This window comes from Chiloscyllium plagiosum, chromosome 14 (assembly GCF_004010195.1).
Source record: "Chiloscyllium plagiosum isolate BGI_BamShark_2017 chromosome 14, ASM401019v2, whole genome shotgun sequence".
NCBI classification, from domain to species: Eukaryota; Metazoa; Chordata; class Chondrichthyes; order Orectolobiformes; family Hemiscylliidae; genus Chiloscyllium; species Chiloscyllium plagiosum.
The window spans coordinates 50,263,974-50,280,336 of record NC_057723.1 but is presented as its reverse complement, the minus strand read 5'-3'; the positions used below and the strand labels follow the sequence as shown (position 1 = coordinate 50,280,336).

The 16,363-nt window shown below is 36.7% G+C and overlaps 1 protein-coding gene across 1 annotated transcript; it reads right to left on the bottom strand.

The window, feature by feature from the left end:
* Positions 1 to 11,735: 11,735 nt before the first annotated feature.
* Positions 11,736 to 14,702, bottom strand: LOC122556715 (sulfate transporter-like). The gene has a single exon (XM_043703785.1). It carries the CDS (start codon positions 14,659 to 14,661, stop codon positions 13,138 to 13,140), a length of 1,524 nt encoding a protein of 507 aa, XP_043559720.1. The 5' UTR covers positions 14,662 to 14,702; the 3' UTR covers positions 11,736 to 13,137.
* Between the last annotated feature and the right edge of the window lie 1,661 nt (positions 14,703 to 16,363).

Sequence of the window (16,363 nt, the reverse complement as noted above, 5' to 3'; positions counted from 1 at the left end):
CCTACCATAACCACCCTATTATTCTTACAGATAGCTGAGATCTCCTTACAAGTTTGTTTCTCAATTTCCCTCTGACTATTAGGAGGTCTATAATACAATCCCAATAAGGTGATCATCCCTTTCTTATTTCTCCATTCCACCCAAATAACTTCCCTGGATGTATTTCCTGGAATATCCTCCCTCAGCACAGCTGTAATGCTATTATCAAAAACACCACTCCCCCATCTCTCATGCCTCCCTTTATATCCTTCCTGGAGTATTTGTATCCTAGAACATTAAGCTGCCAGTCCTGCCCATCCCAGTCCCACGTTCCTAACCATGCCCTGAGTTCATCTGCCTTCCCTGTTAGGCCCCTTGCATTGAAATAAATGCAGTTTAATTTATTAGTCCTGCCTTGTCCCTGCCTACCCTGACTATTTGACTTGCTTCTGTTATCAACTGTACCAGTCTCAGATTGATCTCTTTCCTCACTATCTCCCGTGGTCCCACCCCCACGTTACTAGTTTAACTCCTTCCGAGCAGCTATAGCAAATCTCTCTGCCAGTATATTAGTCCCCTTCCAATTTAGGTGCAATCTGTCCTTCTTGTACAGGTCACCTCTACTCCAAAAGAGATTCCAATGATCCAAAAATGTGAATCCTTCTCCCATACACCAGCTCCTCAGCCATGCATTCATCTGCCCTATCCTCCTATTCCTGCCCTCACTAGCTCGTTGCACCGGGAGTAATCCAGTTATTACTACTCTCGAGGACCTCCTTTTTAAATTCCCGCCTAACTCTCTGTAATCTCCTTTCAGAATCTCAACCTTTTCCCTTCCTATATCGTTGGTTCCAATATGGACAATGACCTCTTACTGGCCCCTCTCTCCTGTGAGAACATTCTGCACCCTCTCTGAGACATCCTTGATCCTGGCACCAGGGAAGCAACACACCATTCTGACTTTTCGCTGCTGGCCACAGAAACGTCTGTCTGTACCTCAGACCAGAGAATCCCCGATCACAATTGATCTCTTGGAACCCGACGTACCCCTCGTTGCACTGGAGCCAGTCTCAACACCAGAAACTTGGCTGTTTGTGCTACATTCCCCTGAGAATCCATCACCCCCTACATTTTCCAAAACAGCATACCTGTTTGAAATGGGTATAGCCACAAAAGACTCCTGCACTAGCTGTCTACCTCTCTTACCTTTTCGGGAGTTAACCCATCTATGTGACTGTATCGGAGACATTCCCCCCTTCCTACAACTGCCATCCATCGCATACTGTTGCTGTTGCAAATTCCTCATCGCTTCTAACTGTCTCTCCAACTGATCCATTTGATCTGATAAGATTTGCAACCAACAGCATTTATGGCAGATATAATCCACAGTAACCCTTAAACTCTGTCATAAATACTGTCATGAAAACAGATTTATAATCCAATTCCACGGTTGGAAGACTGTATCCTTAAGATTGGCAGAGTGTCTTCTTTCTCTATTGAAGACATACTGGAAAACTTTAAGGGCTAAGGAAATTTCCGCTTTTGTCACACCAAACTGATTATAGCATTGTTTAATGTTGCCTTTTGGGTTAAGGAATGCAGCGACTACATTCCCAATAATGATGACTCAAAACCAGAGCTGAGATCTGTAACTGTGTGGTTTATTTAGACATGTTACTATATATTACAACATTGAGAAGAGCATGAGAGACACGTAAAAGACCTGTTGAAGCAATTACAGGTGGATAACTTAGTAATATATTTAGCTAAATGAAAATGAAAGATCTAATAGAATACCTTATTCCTAAAAATAAATGAGAAATTATGAATGAGTGAGTTTTACCAGAAATCTGTGTATATTTTCAGTACAGTGGCTGTACCTTTAACAAATTTGTTACAGAAATAAGCAGAACTGGTGTGGTCAATGGAATACCAGGCAGCCTTTGAGAAGCCGAAGTCAATTTTAATAAATGAACAAGTGTTGACCATCCCTGATTTTTCATACAACTTTGAAAATAGTAATTGATTCCAGCAAATAGGAGGTAGCTCCAGACTTTGTAAGAAATTATGAGTAGGGAATTCAGATGTCAATGAGTAATTTTCCCAGAAACTAAACCAATATCAGGGGAAGTACTCTACTATAGCAAAAGATATTTTGGAATTATTGTTCGCTCTTCAATACTTTGACGTCTAAATCTGACATGACAACAGAGAAATGTTAAACTACATTGACAACAATAATGCATTAGCCTTCTCTGAAAAGTTTAGAATTCTAAATGCAGTATCAAAATCTGTTATTCCAACCATTCAAATATTAATGTTATTCATACTTCTGGAACCAATAAAGTGATTGCATTGCATTGCATTGTCCTGAAGTTGAAAATTTAAGATATGCTGAAATATTGTATGAGGGGAGAAAATAGATGTAAACTTGTGTTTTGCCATTTCTATCACATACTATATATTGAAACAGGAGATGAAATTCCAGAAACAAAGAATGAAGGCTTGTAAAGACCACAACATTTTATTTTCTGTATTTTTGATTGTGGACTAAAATGAAGAAAGGGACTGTTTTCAAAAGCAAGAACTTTGAAAAGAATTGCTGCACATTTAAAAGTAGTCATGATTCAGACAATCACCTGATGAAGGAGCGTCGCTCCGAAAGCTAATGTGCTTCCAATTAAACCTGTTGGACTCTAACCTGGTGTTGTGTGATTTTTAACATTTAAAAGTAAATCAACAAAACTCAACATGTATGATGTTTAAAGAGTTGCTTTGTTCAAGCAGTTGGTGGAAGATTGCAGATGGTCCAGCAACAGGTCATGTGCAGAGTGAGATATGGCAGGCAACAGGTAGCCCATTAATATGCGCAATTGAAACCATTCATAGATGCCAAAGATCACCAGCATGATGACAACGCTCTGGTTTCTGAGAAGCTAAATAGCTTTTAAGTATAAATGATAGAGGGCAAAGCCCAGAGCATTTATGGTGCAGTGGTAATGTACTTACTGTCAACCAGAAGGCCCAGATTCAAATCTCACTTGCTCCAGAGGTGTAAAATAACATCTCTGAACAGGTTAATTAGAAGATATTGAGGGGGAGAGGCATGGGGGAAGCTGTTAATAGACTATTAATTCAGAATCTCTTATGGACAAGAATGGAATAGTGTAGGTTAGATGGGCTTCAGATTGATTTCAAAGGTCGGTGCACCATCGAGGGCCGAAGGGCCTGTACTGCGCTGTAATGTTCTGCGTTTAAACTCAGCTAATGCTCTGGGGACCTGGTTTCAAATCCTGCCACAGTACATGATGGAATTTGAATTCAATAAGAAATCTGAAATTTAGAGTTTAATGATGACCATGAAACCATTATCATTTTTAAAAATCCATCTGGTTCAGTAATGTCCTCTAAAAAGAAAATGGAGCTTTTTGTCCTTAACTTTTCAATTTCTCCACTCATAAAAACCAATTATACTTTGTTTGTCGGAGTCTGTGTGTGCATGTATAGGAGTTTTAAAATATTTTAATTTGTGGAGCCATATGTTAGTAATTCATAGCTATTTGTGATTGAAAATTGCTTATTTATAATAAATCACAGTTCCTATTAAGTACAGGAAACAGGTCAGTGTTTTCTGTTAACTCAATTCCAACAGACATGTAAATCGAGCCGGTGTGCTTTGAATTAATCCTTAACTTTGACAATGACCATGGTAGTAGGCCTTGAGAATCAGCACATTCTCCCAGGCGGGTGGTAACAATTTGTCTTTCTTTATTGTAATGCTGTGTAGCTGGGGATATCCATTTCCCAACCACAGTCAGCTCAAGACCATATCTATGAACTGATGTATACACCCAAACCATTTAGGTGTTTGTGCCCTTCTTCCAACCGTTTCATTCTGGATGCACTGCATATTCAGATTAAAATGACTGGTTTTCTTTTATGACTATTTTCTGCATGGATTTTAATCTCTGGTGCACTATTCATCATGAACTCTGACAGGAATAATTATACCTGGGCTTGCCTTGCCTATGCTATATACTTTTCCATGATCTCAAACTTTTTCTTTGGATTTCTAAATCTCCCTTCATTTAGCTATTGTGCTCTCCTCAATCCCATTTTTTAGTGCAAAGCTCTTCTCCCTCCTTTGCTTGTATTTGCTGGTATACCCTTTTGTCTGTATGCTGATCCCTCTTGCAACACATTGGTTTTCATTACCCATATTGTTACCCTGCACTATTGTCTTGCCCCTTAAATTTTTCAAATGTCACCACTAATGAGTTTAAAATCTTTTCAGTGGCCCTTGTTATAAGGCCCACTCAGAGACTGGTCCCAGAGAGATTCATTTGAAGATTGGACTAATGGTAAAACTTTATTTTCCGAGTAATCACTTCAGCACCTTATGAACCAAAACTCATCACTTCCATACCAATCTTTGAACTAAGTATTCAACGCTCTGATTATATTTGCCTTTCACAATGTCTACTGCCCTTGCCAGCCTCAATTGTGGAAATGGACCATTCAAGCCTCTGGAATGTTGATGAAGTTGAACCTGTTCCAATAGGAGTCATTATTTGGTACACCCCTCAGCTGAAAAAGGCACTTGCTTCTTTGACTGTAGGCCATTTGCTTTGAAATATAAAAAAAAATTCAATAGTTATATTTTAATTGTCAATATACTTTCATTGCAGTGACGGATTTCAGCATTCTGTCCTGCAATGCTAAGTTGACCAGCAAGTTGGCAAATTTGTGGAGATACATAAGATTTTAAAAGTACACATAGGATTTCAAAGTTTTGATCTGAATTTAAATTTGAACATAGCTTGCTTTCAAATAGAAAGAAAAACCCACACTCATTGACTACAATTATTGGCAGGCCAGCTGTTGTCGGCGAGACAAAAAAAAAACAGGACACGTTATTTTAGTTTAATGGTAATTAAAAACATGTAGAAGGGAAAAAAGCAAGTTATGAATGTTTTACTAAATTTCAAATACTGCTCCGATTAGGGAGTAATAGTATGTTCCATAAGTGGTTTGACTGAGTTTTCTTTTAAAAAGAAAAAGAATTCTTTAATGTGATTACTGAACAGATGCTTGTTTTCAAACCTGACCAGATTTATCTCTTGAATGGATTTGGAGTTTTTCTTTTCCAGTAGGGGTTTGTTTGAATGCTATCAAATGAAGTTGAACCAAGCTCATTTCTCTTCAGTGTCCATTTAAAATATTTCCAATTAGTATTACATGGCTTCCAATGTGGAGACAGAGTGAAAGAGCACTGTGCTATGAGGAAGCATGGGACAAGTATTTGGGTAGGTGGTGACGGGGAGATACAAGGTCCTTGGTCCAACTGTCATAAGAAGGTTAGGACCTATGTTCTGGGAAATGGAGGCAGGCCTTCTAGCCTGATGACCTTGCTACATGCTTGGCTCCATTGCTACCTTAGGCCTGCGACAGTACTGAATTATTAATAAATTAAAGACTACACTTTGGATGGAAACTTTTTTTTAAAAAACAGGGTTTTTTAAAAATGGAATTAGAGGTTGTTTGCCTCTACCTGCCCAGTTCTTCCACAAAAAAAAACAAACAAACAGTCTAATCACACCTACACCACTCAAACATTAGAGAAGTCTAATTTTGGAATATTGCGTGCAATTCTGGTCTCCTTTCTATTGGAAAGATGCTGTGAAACTTGAAAGGGTTCAGAAAAGATTTACAAGGATGCTGCCAGGGTTGGAGGATTTGAGCTACAGGGAGAGGTTGAATAGGCTGGGGCTGTTTTCCCTGGAACGTCAGAGGCTGAGAGGTGACCTTATAAAAGGTCTATAAAATCATGAGGGGCACAGATAGGGTAAATAGACAAGGTCTTTTCCCTGGGGTGGGGGAGTCGAGAATTAGAGGGCATAGGTTTAGGGTGAGAGGGAAAAGATATAAAAGCTAACTAAGAGGCAACTTTTTTATGCAGAGGGTGGTATGTGTATTGAAGGACCTGCCAGAGGAAGTGGTGGAGGCTAGTACAATTGCAACATTTAGAAGGCAGCTGGATGGGTATGTGAATAGAAAGTGTTTGGAGGGATACGGGCCAGGTGCTGGCAGGTGGGACTAGATTGGGTTGGGATATCTGGTCAGCATAGAAGAGTTGGACCAAAGGGTCTATTTCCATGCTGTACATCTCTATGATAAGTCAATGTCAATTAGGGCTATTTCATATTGATTACATATCTTTAATTTTATTAAATGAAAAAGATTGCACATGGGTTAAAGCTCAATTGAAAGATTACAAGGAGCATTGTTGTGTGATTTAGTTATGTCAAATTATTCAAAGTGTCATCTATTAGAGGAATTAACAACAAATCAAACCAAAAGACCCACAAAAGGACAATTGTCAACACTGAAGACCATAATTGCTGAAACTTGAGATAGCCAGTGGGGAAGACACTGACCTTTCTCCTCCACAACCTTGAGTCAAATAAGTTAGGGATTACTTTGATAGCTGAAAGTCTGCGATGCAAAGGTTGTAAAGATCCTCTGTGCAATGGATATTAGTGGTATCAATCTATTTCCTAGAATCATGATTGTACTGCACAAAACTAGCCTTTACCGGCTCTCAGATAACCTGAAAATGTGTTTGATGTCGGAAATGGGAACATTCGCATTATGTAGAAGAGAGGCTCTTTCTTAAATTGGCCGACAGATCTCAGCAGTTGTATATTAGTAAAACTTGTTTAACTATTACAGTAAAAAAAAAGAGGAAAACAAACCAAAGTAGTTATTAAAAATTTAATTCAGGTCAATCTTATGGAATGGAATGGAACACTAGTCAATGTTAAAACAGACGCGCTTACAAATAATGCACAATGCTTTCAGATATTCTTTACACAACATCAAAATTGGTAAGACAAATCATTTTGCAATACAAAGTCTTATTTATGAAGTATTCTGACTGACTGAATGCAATGCAAAATTCCTTTTCCTTCAGATTAGATAATTCTAACATTGGGCAAAACCTTTTGCCCAGTACAAGAATCAAGGGTGGTAATAGTTCAAGCCTTGACTGCACACTGATGGGCAGGGAACCACCTGGATTGATCTAGACATGGCTAGGATGATAGATAAGGTTCCAAGTCCACAGGCCCAATCAGAGGACCCCAGCAGCTTTGGTAGGATGACAGTCTCTCATGGTCAGAGGTAATCACTGCATCATGGGGGTTGGGAGGGTCCCTTCACTTTAGGAAGGCATATTCAATTGATTAAACTAAATATAGAGAGCTCTGCTACTGGGCTACCTCTTTGTAGAGGCAACGGTTTCACATATGGCTTACGGTTGCAACTATGGCCTGGTGACAACTTCAGATCCTGTGCCAGGAGGTGTGGGTTAGGAGTCACAAGAGATGGTTTTATGGGGCAATCAGGCCAGCTGCAAGTTGCGTCTAGAAGTTCCTGGTGACAATCCCAATCAATCCCCATACATGCAGTTAAAAAATTCAAACTGGCTACCTACCCCTGCTGGGTTCATAGCCATTGCTTATCATGGCCTGCCTTGTGACAAGATCACGCAGATGTGATAATGCCTTTAAACCCACCACGAGGGAAAAAAAGACACATCCCTTATGAACACAGTGTCAGTATTAATTCAATTTGTAATACAATGGAATAAAGTAAAGTAGACAATGAGAGAGTTCCCAGTCACATTCTCTCTGCCTTTGGCAGATTTAAAACAGATTGTAAACATTTAACTTATATTGTGCTTAATGCTAAAGTTCAATATATTATCGGACAGAGATCCTTCAGGATTTTAAGACAGGATATGAAGCAACCAGAACTTTGTACTTGGACAAACCATGATTTGCAAAAAAAAAGAAGCCTGGTGCTTACAAGTACAAAGATAATGTTTGAGTTTAACTGAATATTTTAAAAATACACACCAATGCTGTGTTCCAAATAAACCTTAAGGTTTCATTTCCTGTGTACTTGTTAAAAAACTAAAATATTTTCAAGCAAATTCACTTGGTTTAGATTGACACCATAATAATTCAGGATCTATTCTATATACAATGTTATAATTTGACATAAGTACAGGATTCTGAATGTACAGTAATAAGTTTGAGACTGCACCATTCACAAGGTTTAAAAATAACCAATTAAACAGAGCCATGATTATATGCTCCACTTTGCACAACATTTTAAATTCAATACTTTCTTTAAAAAAAAATGTTCAAACCTTTGAATGGGTGGATTATTTTATAGTAGTTCTGCATTAATTTTAAATGTCAAATTACATCAAATACAGAAGAAAAGCAACTGACTAGTGTTAAATAAACACTTTTTCCACTGACAATGGGAGGGAAATGGCAGTGAGTAATAGTCAACAAAAGTGAGCAATAACTTGTGCTATATCATGAGTTGTCAAGGTAAACCAGCAAAAAGACAAAAGCATGGGTGTATTAAAAACAAAACCAAAATAATTAATACCAAATATAGCTTATTAGAGTGAGAGGAGAAACAGGCATTCGAATGGTTAAGATGAATTAATGTAATAACGCAAGGAAACTTTTGTTTAACACAGATATGTTTTTTACCATTAGTTGCTAGAAAGGCTGAATTTATAAACTTCAAACATTTGAGACAAACGAAAATTTTTATTTTAATTATTGTTCAGTAATATTTAGGAAATATATTCCATTAATTATCCACAAACTATGTTATATAATTACTAGCAACTGGTGTGTATTTTGGCATTAAGAAAAAAATTAAATATTTCAGACTTTAAAGGCACATTCAAAATTACCTTTCTAATCCTTTAAAAAATTTGGAAAAACAACTGTGAATTAACGCTTAAAAAGTTGATGAAAAAATAAGTCTCCCAAATCAAGTGCAGCCTTAAAAATTATTTTTCAGTGATAATACAGTGCATTTCAAAAACAATTTAGTGCTACACAGAAAAACGTAATTTTTATCCATGGGAACATGGGAAGAGAATTGTACATGTTAACTCAAATGGTAAATTACAATACCAGTAGTCCAGTAATATAATTCGGCACTACCTTTTTCATTAATAAGGTACAGTATACAGCAAACAAAATGTTTGCAGCCAAGCATTAGAAAATGAAAATATGGCATTATTGGAATATTTATATTTATCAACTTAAAATGGATAGACAATACTTTACTATTTTCCAAGGCCACTGACCTCCTTCAATTCCAGCCTCTGTTGCATTGTGAACTTTCTTTTCCAAAAAATTACAGGCGGTGTTTTCAGCTGCCTAGGTCACATTCACTGGATTTCCCATTCCTAAACACCACCTTTCTGCTCGTCTTACTCAAATCATTAGGTTTTGAAAGAATAAGCTTTCACCATTCCAACCTCTCCTTTGGCCATTCTTTTGCTATTTGCTTGTCTGCCTGTGAAGCACTCTGGGACGTTTTACTCCATTTAAGGGGCTACATAAATGCATGTTTGTTGAATAGTAAAGCATCACCAAAAGTACTTAGTACATCATCAGTTGACAATTCAGTAAAAAAAAAATGATTGAAGATGAAAATGTAAAATGATGAAAAGGAGCGCTTTATTTAATTACTTTGCTGTATTTAAATATTTACCCAATGAGTCAGTTTTTAGGCCCTAGAATAACTTACAATAGTGTTTTCCACTCGGTTTCCACAGTCTAGAGTAACATCTTTTGGTCCAGAAGGCAGCATCAAGTCTTTCCCTAGGTTCATTCCAAATCTTCTGCCTTGCTTGCAGAGCTTATCTGGTCTTCGATGCTTACCTAGAGTTATCTGGATCTATTGCACTAATCTGTTGAGCACCTAAATTTCCCTACCTGGCTTCCGTTAGCCAAATATGGCACCACTGCAAACATAAACTCTGTCTCCCTAGAACTTGAGCCCATGAGTCTTCAGGACTCTGGTAAGAGAGAATCATAGAATCCCTGTAGTTTAGATTGATACCATAATAATTCAGGATCTATTCTATATACAATGTTATAATTTGACATAAGTACAGGATTCTGAATGTACAGGCCATTCGGCCCAACAAGTCCACACCAACACTCAAGAGCATCCCACCCAGGACAGGCACCCCCACCGTAACCCTGCATTTCCCATGGCTAATTCATCTAACATCCCAGGACACTACGGGCAAATTAACATGGCCAGTTCACCTAACCTGCACATCTTTGGACTTTAGGAAGAAACTGGAGCACCTAGAGGAAACCCACAGGTGCAGGGAGAATGTCTGTGTGGAATTTGCACAACTGCCCGAGGCTGGAATTGAGCCTGGGTCCCTAGCACAGTGAGGCAGCCGTGTTAACCACTGTGCCACCCCTAACACACTACTATCCATGGTCTGACATACTTTAATTGAAGTATAGCACAACATGGCAATATAGTAGTAACCTGTTTAATTTTGCTGCCTACTCCACAAATCATACTTTAGTGATGGATTCACTTGGCCTTAAATATTAGATTGCTGTATAATCTCTTCATAGGAGCAAAGATGAGCTACTTCCACCATTTTTCCACATAGCAGTACTGTGATCCAAATATTCTTAGTACACATCTGGCCTTAATTTATTCATGGAATTATAGAAAAAGGGGGGAGAAACAAAAGGAAGAATCAGCAGAGAAATCTATTCTGCCTTGAAATGCACACCTGTGTTCATTTATAAAGGTGTCCACAACTTTAATTCTCTCAAGTCTCTCAAAAAACAGAAAATCAAATCAGGAGCAGATGGGGAAATATGTTTGAGAGTGGAATTTTATATACACAGGCTATCACATTTGGAAATGAACAGTTTACCGGAAAAATTTGTTCACAAAGAGTGGGAGATATGGATTAAAAAGTGCTCACAATTATTTTGGGTGAAAAATGTATAGAGATTTTGCCTCTAGAAGAAAATGCTCTTATTTATACAGTAATTAAATCATGCCACACAATTTAAAAATTTCATAATCATAGGCTACTTCAGTACTAAAGGCACAATAGAGAAAAGACAAAATGAAAATTACACTGCAAAGTGAAAAAAAATATTTTCTGCCCTTTTCAGTTAAATGACAATGTTATAGAAAATGAAGTAGTTTTTACAATCAATGTGTAAACTATAAGTGAATACCCTCACTTTGTCAATGTTTCATGTTAACATGCAGGATTAAATTCTAATTTTGAAAAAAATCAAAAGTTGACTTATATAGGACTTTGAAGAAAGGCATGATGTGGTAAATACACATGATTCCAATGAATTACAAGTTCAACTTTTTAAAAAAGTAGCTGTCTTGACCTTAAAGATAGTACCAACATTTTTGATTGCCTTCATTGCAGATAAAGTAGAGTACTTCAAGTGAACTCAGTCCAATAAAAAAAATTATGAAAGTTAGGGCTTCTAATAGCTACGATTTGCAACACCATTAAGATTTTCTACTCTTGGTGAATGTCACATTTTGGATCAAATCTTTTGAATGGTGTTTTTTGCTAGATACCATTATTTTGAATCTATTATTGAATATTGGATATATTTTTGTGCAGTCAATACCATTTACTGTTTGACAAACTTGGTTTCTTGGCACTGCTACATTTATTTTTATTGGGAAGTGATGTTTATGGATTTAGTGAGCAGCTTAATATTCTTTTATAAAGCCTACTCTTGATGTAAAATTATTGTTCAAGGCATATTGTTAGTGGATTTATACACATTATTATAAAAGTACAAAACTTAAGTGGAGTTTTAAAGATGCAAGATGAATGGATGGGAAACATAATTAAAAATAATGTCAGGACAAGCAAAATGTATGTGCTTACATAAAACATGTGCTCACATAATAAGCATAGTTTCTGATGTTATTGAATGACCAGCCCTTCAAGTTAATCTGGAGAGCAAGATGACAGTACTAAAGGATTAAACTGATCATAGGTATTTTGGTGGTGTTTTTATCTCTATAGAATAAATTTGCTACTGTTCTTAAATTTTAACCTACACAATAGGTTTCCAAATCAAAAAAGGTTCTTCTTGATTTATGTTTTCATAATACAAAACATATCACTGGCGTCTTCATTCCATCATTAATACTTCTTTAAGTGGCTAAAGCATCATTCAGATCAGAAAAAGTGTAACATGTAATTTCTGGTCAGTTAAGCCAAAATATAGGATCTCAACAGACACAGATAATTTGGCCTTATTATTTCTAGGTAGGGAGGAAGGTAATGTCAAAGCAGTTAGGCTTCTTTCATTTGATTCCTTTATGGCAGAATGTCTGTACAACCAACAATTGGGGCATGGTCAGGCTCAGGTTTTGCTCAGTTCCATAGTCAATACCAAAAGAAAAGAAATGGCTGCAAGGGTGAGAGAAAGATATTTCATCAAGACACAACATCTATTGAGAGGGAAACAGAACAGAACAGGAAGAAACACAGAGGAAAAGTTTGCAATAATTTACAAATTCATATCTTTAAAAAAAGTTATTCACTTTCAGAACAGCTGTTTTTGATCTATGCCAGCACAGAAACATATTTTCTTTGTCTTAGGGCGCTTGACCCTATTTGCTAGTTATTGCATGGTAAGTAGTGATATTATATTTGTTACTGCACAAAACCTTCATTTAAAATGAAAGTAAAACTGAGTTACCCTATAAACAATGTAAAATTAAACCAGATAAATCTGGCTTTTTTGAGTAAAACACTTCAGGTATGATGAAGGCAAAAAGCTCTGAGTTATAAAATGAAATACATTTTAAAATCAGTATTCTACCTTTAACCAGCTAAAAAACATAGATCTATTAATTACTGCTAGAAGAATTTTTTCAGATACATTTTGCAAGAGTAATTTCGCAACTGAGTCTACACATTTATTTTTAAATCTATAACAACCTATTGAAAAATTAACTTCCTCTGCATTACATATTTAAGCAGGAGCCTCTCTCTCCTTTCAAAAACATTTTAAAAGATTTATCAAATATTATTGCTTAAAAAACTCTACAGGTCCTAATCCATCTCATAATATTGCAACATGATTAGAAATATACAGAAACATGTGTTAAAACAATCTATAGATGAAATAAAGTAATTTAGTTAAGTTAAAATGGAGAAATTATTTCAGTGTTCTCAAGTTATTCACGTTTCTCAAGCTAACAATGAAGACCAGCTTTCTTGTATTTGGTCATAGTCAAACATTAACAGAAGGTGTTTGCTTCCCAGTCACCATTCTTTTGGTGTACGTTTGATGCAAACATGACAGCATCATGAACACTGTAAAATACCAAACTGTGGATGTTACCATTTTCGAAATAGCCTCCTTTGCGAAGGCTATCAATAACACAGGCATTACAATTTGACAGGAGAATTGAGATTCCAATTTGTTTATAATCTTTAAAGACTTCCTTCACTGTAGCTATACCTGCAGTATCCAAGAACTGAATAACTGAGCAATCAATAATAATTGTATGGAATTCAAACTCTTGCTTGGAAAGTTGCACTGTGACTTCGGTCTTGATGGAAATACCAGAATTTTCTGTCACTTTATGCGCCAATTCCCGACTTACTTTCCTTTCTGCTTTCTTCTTTGCGACAATTATTAGAGTGGGGTCAACTCCAGTGCGTTTGTACAGGGACCTCTTGAAGAATTCTTTGTTTGCATAGTACAATGGAGCCTCAAATCTAAATATTTTGATACCAGTCAAATTTTGAAGATTTTTATATCGTTCTAAGTCTTCATAAATGTCTGTTCCCTCCAGGCGGCCAAGTGTAGTGGCTCTTGGTACTTGTGTTCGCACAATGACACAGATCACAGAAAAGCTAACCCCAATCAACAGTCCTATTTCTGTGCTGATTAAGGCTGATGATAGCATTGTGACAAACCATATGACAGTGTCCACCTTGTTCACTTTCCACATTCTGGGCAAGTCAATGAATTTTCTTAAAGCACCCCGAAGATTTACAATAGTTATGACACCCAAGACACATTTCTGAAGGGAGTAGAAAAGAGGTGCAATCACAAGTAGCACAAGGAGAAGCACTAAAGCAGTCACTATACTTGATAATTGTGTCTTGCAACCGGTGGACTCTTTCACAAGAGTTTTTGCCAGGGCAGCACTGGTTGTGAAACAATGAAAAAATGCTGGAATAATGTTACAGGTGCCAATAGCAAACATTTCTTGATTGGCTCTAACAGTATACCCATGCTTCTTGGCAAACATTTCTGAAAGAGAAACAGTAATTGCAAAACCAATGATAGCAATTGGAAGGGCATCTGCAGCGATTCGAGGTATCAAGCTCCAGTCTGGAGAGGTGGGAACCATGAATCCAGTGGGAATGTTTCCAGCAATAGTTGAATTAAACTTCTCATTCAAACGCCCATAATGAGACACCAAGGTAGCAATAACTACAACCAGGAGCTCACCTGGAATTGGTGCTTTTAACTTTGATTTATAACATTCATTTATTTCTTTTAAAGGCACTAGAACAAGAAGGCATAATGCACTGGTTATGACATCACAGACATTAGTTCTATGGATATTTTTAAAAATGTACACCCAGGTTTGCACAAGTGAACCAGGACCATGGGCACGTGGAATGCTGATCCCAAGAAGGTATTTTACTTGTGACGTAAGTATGGTGAATGATGCTCCAGTGGCAAATCCACTAAGTAAGGAATCAGACAAGTACACGGATATAAAGCCCACTTGGAAGATGCCCATGGCAATCTGGAAATAAAATTAAGAAAACAATTATAAATGGCTAAACAGTCAGAGAGCTGGAGATAATTGAAAGTTCCTATGTTTAAATCGTGGTTAATGTGCTGTATTTTGCATGCCCTTCATTTCCAACAGTCTTTACACTATGGAACTAAATAATCAAGTGTCACATTCTGTTAAAACCTCTTTATTTAAAACAAATACATGCTGGAAATGAAACAAAAAACAGAAAATGTTGTAAATGCTCATAGTTAATTAATACCTGTAAAGAAAAAGATAATTGACACAGATATTTATCTATATAAAAGTTATACACAGTACAAAGAGGTTTAAGCATGCAATCGTGGCTATTGTTAACAGTTTGTGGGAAGTCTTAATTGATTGCACTGACCTTCATGTCGTTACTGCTACAAATAGTAATGTTTTTGTCCAAAACAAGAACAGTACAATGGGAATCACAGCTTGTACTAAGGCATTATTTACTGTGCTCAGTTTACCTTTAACTGAGTTTAAGTCATAAGTCAACGTTCTAGTAGCACTTTTCTCATTTGTGAGGTAGATTCAGAAAAAAAAAGTCAAGTGGAATTATAGACAATTATTTTATTGAATCTCCTCAATGTCTTTTGAGAAAGGCTGTTGTCTTTTTTAAAAAAAAAAGGTTTTATACATACACAGCAACCATGCCAACATTGTTGCTTCACTAATATGAAGTGATCCAACATTCAAAAAATGGATACGGCTTCACATAATTACAATTCATAAGTTTGCAACCAGCAAAATGGAGTTCAAGTCGCATACCAGTAACTGCACACAAAATCCAGTGTGAAAATTCTGCTGACAGTGCTATACTGTCAGAAATTCCTTTTAATGGTTGGGACGACCTACATGTCCACAAGTGAACATAAAACACCCATTTCACTATTTTGAGCAAGGAAGTTACTCCCAGTGTTAGCTGTCCCTCAATTAAAGTTGAAAGCAGACCCATAGCTGATCATCATATTGCTGCAGGTTGGAGTTTGCTCTGTATATATTGTAGGAGGTATGGCAACCATTATAACACTGACTACACTTCAGACTCCTGTATCTTTTTTAATGAAATTATTGATTAACCCAGTCTAATTATACATTCCCAAGTCTAACATAGCATGTTCAATAGTTGGCTCCACAACATATGGAAAACGGTCAGAGTGCAATTTATGAACTCATCCTAAAAGCTATCTTTGTTAATTTGATTTGTCCAACCATAATGAAATTTAAAATTTATATGATTATTGAAGTGCTTTTTCTTAGATTACTATAATTTGTGATTTATATTCTATCCTACAGTGTCACTATTATGGGGGCTATGCACAATTCCAACTAATGATTTATATTGTTTATTTCTTATTTCCACCTAATCCAATTCTACACCTTGCTCTGAGTTAAGATCATGTCTTACTACTATACTGATGTCATTTTTTTGACAGAGATACATGATCTCCTTTTCGAGCTTATTATCCTTGAATATTCAGCTCCCAACCATGATCATCTTGCAAATAATTTATATACTGGTTAACATGAGCACCACCTTATCAAGTCAGAGTCATAGAGATGTACAGCATGGAAACAGATCCTTCGGTCCAACTCATCCATGCTGACCAGATAGTCTAAATTAATCTAGTCTCATTTGCCAGCACTTGGTCCATATCCCTCTAAACTCTTCCTA